Source organism: Trachymyrmex septentrionalis, unplaced genomic scaffold (assembly GCF_001594115.1).
Source record: "Trachymyrmex septentrionalis isolate Tsep2-gDNA-1 unplaced genomic scaffold, Tsep1.0 scaffold101, whole genome shotgun sequence".
In the NCBI taxonomy this organism is placed as follows: domain Eukaryota; kingdom Metazoa; phylum Arthropoda; class Insecta; order Hymenoptera; family Formicidae; genus Trachymyrmex; species Trachymyrmex septentrionalis.
Window position 1 is genome coordinate 972,390 of NW_017304136.1, and position 6,400 is coordinate 978,789.

Consider the following 6,400-nt stretch of genomic DNA (forward strand, 5'->3'; position numbering starts at 1 on the left):
ACTATTTTTTCATCGTCTTTTTTCGTCCACTTTGCATATCGAGCCACGTTCCGGTAAATCATTTTTTGCCACATTATATCGCTGCACTCACTTTCGTACGAATGATTTCGACCTTTTCGTATATTTCATATATTTAGCAGCCGCTAATTGTGACATTTTTGGACCTTTCGGGTGAGTGCAGAGAAACACGACGTGAGGAACTTCATAGCGTGATGCGTATTTGGTACTCATGGCGCTCAATGTGATTCTTTTAAGAAAGTTCAATGACAACTGAATCTTCCTTGATAGCGCATCAAGGACAAAGGTGCTCTCTATGGATTCATGATAGATTTAGGGCGACATCTTTTATTAGCTTTGAGTAAGGCCGACCACGCTCTTACTTGACTTACTGTAAATACACGCAATCATTATGTTTCACCATTCACGGCGCGTCTATAGCTCGACCTCAGTCATTTGCAAAAAGCGATTCGAGGTGAAATGAGAGTTGTTGTTATCATTATTATGAATCGCTGCGAATGCTGCGGTGATTTCTGTAAATACGCCGAGCAAATAGACCTTTGAGGAATTTATTAAGCGTCGTTCCAGTAAATTAGTTATACCAAATTCATCACCGGGAGCTCTGTCAAGTTTCGCGAATTCGCGAGCGCTGAATAAACTAGATGATGTTCCAATATAATTTCCAGCTGACGTTACGCGAGTATGCGATCGATCATTCGTCGTCGAAGAGCAATTATCAAAGTGCAAACGATCAACTTCTTATTCAAAAGAAAAAAAGACAAAAAGGAAGGAAGATTCGATGAGATTGGACAGTATATAATACCAGATGTCGCGTAGGTACGAATCGGAAGTTTTTCGCTGTGGATTAAAGAGTGTTGCGCGTTGCCACCTCCGGAAAAACAGACAGTCGGGGGGAGAGAAAACGGTACGGTCGAATTCAATAAATCTCGCTCGTCGATAGCTTCGATAAATGGTTTTGATACGGAACACGGCTCCATCTGTAATCTGCTAGAACGTACCTGGTTTTTACGGCTTATGACATAAATGTCGTTAGGTCTCTTCGGGCACGAAATAGAATATGGGACGGTATGACACAAATTTTTCCTAACGATCGAGTATGAGGAATTTCTCTCTTTTTTTCTTTTTATTCTCCCCGCGAAAATCTTTTTTCGCAAACGAATGGAATTCATGCGTGCCGCGTCTTCCGTGCTGAGCTTATAATGTTGAGTTAAATTGATAAAAGTATTTTTGAATCCTGCGGTTCTCGTCCATTCGGTAAAATCTTTTTTGGGAAATATAAAGCATATAATAATGAGAGAGGATTTTTAGCTCACGATATTTTTAACTTGCGGCAGCTTATGAAATATTCGTGGCACGTAAAATATTAAGAAATTGCGGGATATACTATTTCCCTGTACTTGTACTGGAATGTATTCCAAACTAACTGTAGACCAAAAAAAAAAAAAAAGAAAAAAAAAGTTGATATACAGCCAGTCGATGGAGGGCTGACATTCCTAGTCACTGTTGCATTGTTGACAAACGTAATGAAAAATGGCGATCTTTGCTGAACGTGCCGCTGCAATATCTCTTTGATATTTGAGTGCAACATTAGAATATACGACCTCGTAAAATACGTAAAAAAAAAAAAAAGTGAATGCACTAGCGTTTCGTGTTTGCACATCGTTCCATTTATCGCGTTCCTATTTCCGGCGTTACGAGTTGTTATTACAAGTAGTTGACGCTGTATTAATTTTCTCAATGGAGCAATAATCGTCGCGATATTGTGTTGCATCAGTATTTTTCATAATTTCACTCTACTACTCATAGTCGACCACCATCGGTCCATATTGAGAGGCACGATATACAAGTAGAACATAATGTAAAACACAACAGGAGTAACGTGGGAAGCTTGATAGAGAAATTTTCCGCCGTTATGCGAGAGCTTTGCGGGCGAATGCAATATCAGGCGAAGTACTTAATGGATCTTCGGTGTGAAAGAACTAGGCTAAGGGATGCTTTTCCCCTCGAAGATGTCTAAAGGGACGCTGGGAAGTGATGGTGTTAACGCGGCAGCTAAACGCGAAAATACAAATAGCCTCCTCGTGCTACACAGACTGTTGCTCTTAACTGGAGCGGAACAAGATAATGGACAAAGTGTTAATTTGTATGTTTGAAAGGACGGATCGGCTCGCGATTATGAGTGCACTCGATTGAGTATGATTGATAATAAATTTAGCGACGAAATTGTTTCAAATGATTTTGACACAGATACAAAGTGGAGAGGGGTGGGAGAATGATTTTCAATTAAATTATCGGGATTTTCACGGGGGAATTTCTCATTCAACGAGTTATATGCGCATAATTGCGCTGGTTGTACATTATATTTTAAAGAGGTTTGAGCGACACTCACGTTTATCAGGTTTCCCAGAGAAACATAATTAATCTCGTCGCTATGAATAATCGTTAACGTTAGAGACGATTAGATTGTTAATTGAGACCACCTTCGTCGAACAATCTTCGTGAAATGATACAAAACAAAAAGAGAAGGAGGGGAAAAAAATCAATCGGATACAATGTCGGAAAAAATCTGCGCAATGGCGATTTATGGGCTCAAGATATCTAGTAGCTTCCACTCATCCTGTCGTATATTATTTATTTTGTCGTTTTTGACCATATTCCGCAGTGACGGGTCCCAGGCGTGAGCGTTTTGCGAGCCCGGTTGAATTTTATGCAATTCCGGTGATATCGCTTTTACGGCGGCACAAATTTACTTAAAATTCGGGACAGAGCCCGCATTAAGTGCGGGTAAACCGCATTGTGGCTGAGCTATGCAAGCTGCAGGAATGACGCTTCGTCGCTGCCATCTATTGCGGTCGGAAAATATTAACGAAAGAGTGACAGGGAATGTTTTCGGTACTCAAAAATACGAACAAATGTTTAGTAAAACCAAAGCATTTTGTATCGCTTCTCTTTCTTGTTTTTTTTTATTAGTAAAAGCGAATTATTGTACGTTACGATATATCAATAACAATCTTGCTTAAAATTACAAACAGACGTCTTTTTTCAACCAATGACAGTTGCTAACAACGGTCATTGTAAATAATTTTATATACTTGAAACCAGTATTTTCTTCTGCAAGCCTTTTGCTTCATCTTTGTACATTAACTTAAAGAGAGACTCTAAAGCCGCATTAGCAATGCCTACTTTATGTAAACTACTTACGAACGAATAGTTCTAAGATTCCAAGTTGTATTCGTCGCTCTTCGGTGTTGGTGGAGTAGACATTGTTGTGAATGATGCATAAAGATCTCTGCGGTGTGTTCCGCCTCGAGATATATAATTTTAATTCAGTTAGTATTCGGCAACTTGGAAATTTAGTTAAATAAAATCTATTGCGAGTTGTATATGTGTTTTCCTTAATATCTTACTTTCTCTTTTTATAAGCACACACGAGAATTCTCGTGATTGTGATTTGAATCTCTCAAAAACTGCGTATCGAGAGAATGCTTGATATTTTAAATTATGTGTAAAAAATGTAAAACGAGGATCGATGAGATAATTCATGTAATGGTAAAATAAATACGATAGGACGAATAAATGCGAGCTAAAAAAATTATTAAATTGTACCATTTAACAAGGGATTGTGCAATTCATCTTTAAACATTATAAATTTATCGTTTAACTCATATTTCTATATATTATTAAATTGATTTTCATCAGAGCGCCCTGCTATTTTCGTTGACGTTGCTAAAATACGATATATTCAACATACGATATATTTGATGAGATCTACGTAGAAACGATAATGTATGCTTATATGTATGTCATAATTATTTTAGTATTATCATTTATATGCTTGATTGTAAGATAATATCGTCATATTGCAAACGAGGAGCAGTTTGTCAAAATGCGTTTTGTCTAAAATTTGTAATTTTTAGAAAACAAGAAAAAAAACCATAAGAAAACTGCGCATTTTGTAATAAAAAATAATAACTAAAAAATAATAACCGATCAATACGATGTGAAATGTTAAACAAAAGTAAACAATTGCTAAAAGTTTGAAACAAATACATTTTGTTTATCTTTAGTCAAAGGACATAATGCATTTTAAACATTTCTTCGTATATACATAAATTGACGATGAAAAAAAAAATGCTTTCTGAAGATATCCCAGAGATATAATATGAATCTTTCAACACTGAACGCTACGATACCTTCTCTAATTAAAAAAATAAAATTTTGGACAAAATGGAGTTTTAAAAGTCTTCTCCTCAAATATTATAGGATAAGAAAAGCTCACATTCCTTGCTATCAAATTCTTATTTTCGTGTAAGAAAACGATATCACGCATTATTCCTAAATGTGAACAAGAATCGTTCCTTGAACGATTATCCACGTTTTATCGTGCGCAATATATATATATATATCCTAAATGAACGATATCGTCATCCCTCGTATTTTCTTTATGTTACAGCGTCTGCAACGAGATTGAGGCACTCGAGACACCTGGACGAGAGATCGCAGTTCCCGGGCGAGGGTAAATTGTCGGTGAGTGCTTCTCGATTCGTTCTTGATTCGATTTCTCGTCCCCTCCTATCGTCGCCGCGCTATTTACACTCCTTTCCTTCTGTCTCAGACACCGAGCCCGGTTTCTTTTACCATCCAAGATCCCGGGGATGATCCAACCAGATCCCCGTATAAATCACCTTTTCAGCAAGTTGGATAATGGATTTGTCCCTTCTTTCATCGCCTATCTGTCGAACAGTTTAAATATTTACCGCGTGCGCACGTCTGCAATCGTCCTTATGTAACATCAACGAGCTGAATTCATTGTCATTCTGTTGGCGTATGCAAAAGGTCGCGAGATAGCGGATTGAAAATATATCTTGCTTTCGTGACGTCATCTTAATTATTCCCATATAGTCTTGAATTTGTAATTAAATAAACTAGAAGATGGCTCGTTTTTAGAAGATTATAAACTTTAAAGGATATTCAAGCCAATATCGCGCATTTCTATTCTCACTAATGCGACACATAATATCAAAATGTATATAATTATTTACTTGCACAGAAATATCAATATCGTTAATGATTTTAATTTGGATTCTTCTTCTATCAAATGTTGATCACATTTGCGAATGAAATCGTGATCTTCCAATTTTTGATGTAGAACTCACCCCCCTCCCCCCCAATGATTAATGATTTCCAATCGAGTCGGACGTTGTTTAATCTTTGAAGTATATCAAATGTAAACATAAAATATATCATGTATTATTACCAGAGTCAAAATTTACTTAGCGAACTTTTCCATAGAAAGACGTGTTTGATTAGGCAGTTTGGGCCAAACTGAAAGAGACTTCCTCTTTGTTGTTTTACATGAAGCGTAAAATTTTAAAATTAGATGATTAATTAGATACTAAAATTAGATTTGTAATATATATAATAGTTTATGATGTAATATTTTTGTATTTTGCCAATTGACGTCATAGTTCTTAAATGCTTACATCGGCTTGATTAATCTGACTTTTTATTTAGAACTTGATTATTGGTCCTTCAAATTAATTATATTTTCTCTTACGTTATAAAAAGAGGCAATTACTCCGAATAATGAATTTCCTTTATTGCGGTTTTATTTGCAACTCTCAAATACAAATGAGATTAGATAGTATCCTACAGTGTTAAATTCATAATATCAAATTATATTCAATTTGAGTTATTTTTAATCATATATGTGGGTCGCCACTGTTTCTATTCGAAATCCGTTATTAATTGATTAAAATAATTTCCTGAATTAAACAATTTAATTTAGGAAAGTGTATTCAATTTGATTCAAATTTAATCTATTATTTATTAAGAGAGCATACGTTAATATAGAAATGAATTGATTTATATTTAGACACAATAAAAATAACCAAATATTATTTAACTCAAGGGATTGTATTACCATTCTTTTATATCTTGCTTCTTTAATATCTTGTGTCAGTACAGTTTCATCAGAATGTCATTTGCGAAGATAAAGTGATCTTCAACGGCTTCAATTTTGCAATATTGTCAAAACACGAAGCGTAACAGTGAAACGGTCTCACATCTTTTACATCGAAGCGTGACATGCGCTCCATGCGATCCTTATGCAAAAAAATTTTCCGCAGAGATCACTCGTCGTTTGATGAATAGGTGCGAATACGTTTTATGGTGTGAGACACTTTGGTAAGCAGCGCTTGGTTGGCGGCCCCTGAGACTTGCTTACGAATCGCTCGTAAATCGTTGACGTTAGCCGTAGACGCCGAAGTTCACTTGGTAAAGCGTAGGAACGCGAATTTGCGGACGAAGAGGAGCCACAGGAGTCATTTCATGCGCGTGATTCGTTAGACAGGACTTCGACAAATGGTACAATCTGACGAGA

General features: G+C 36.2%; 1 protein-coding gene across 2 annotated transcripts in view; it reads left to right on the forward strand.

The window, feature by feature from the left end:
• The window catches only part of LOC108756844 (DE-cadherin-like), a 148,477-nt gene that overhangs the window by 130,183 nt on the left and 11,894 nt on the right, over positions 1-6,400 (forward strand). For both annotated transcript variants that reach the window (XM_018500950.1, XM_018500957.1), the window contains exon 2: positions 4,472-4,545. In XM_018500950.1, coding sequence (XP_018356452.1) covers positions 4,472-4,545 — 74 coding nt within the window. The remainder of the gene's footprint in view (positions 1-4,471; positions 4,546-6,400) is intronic.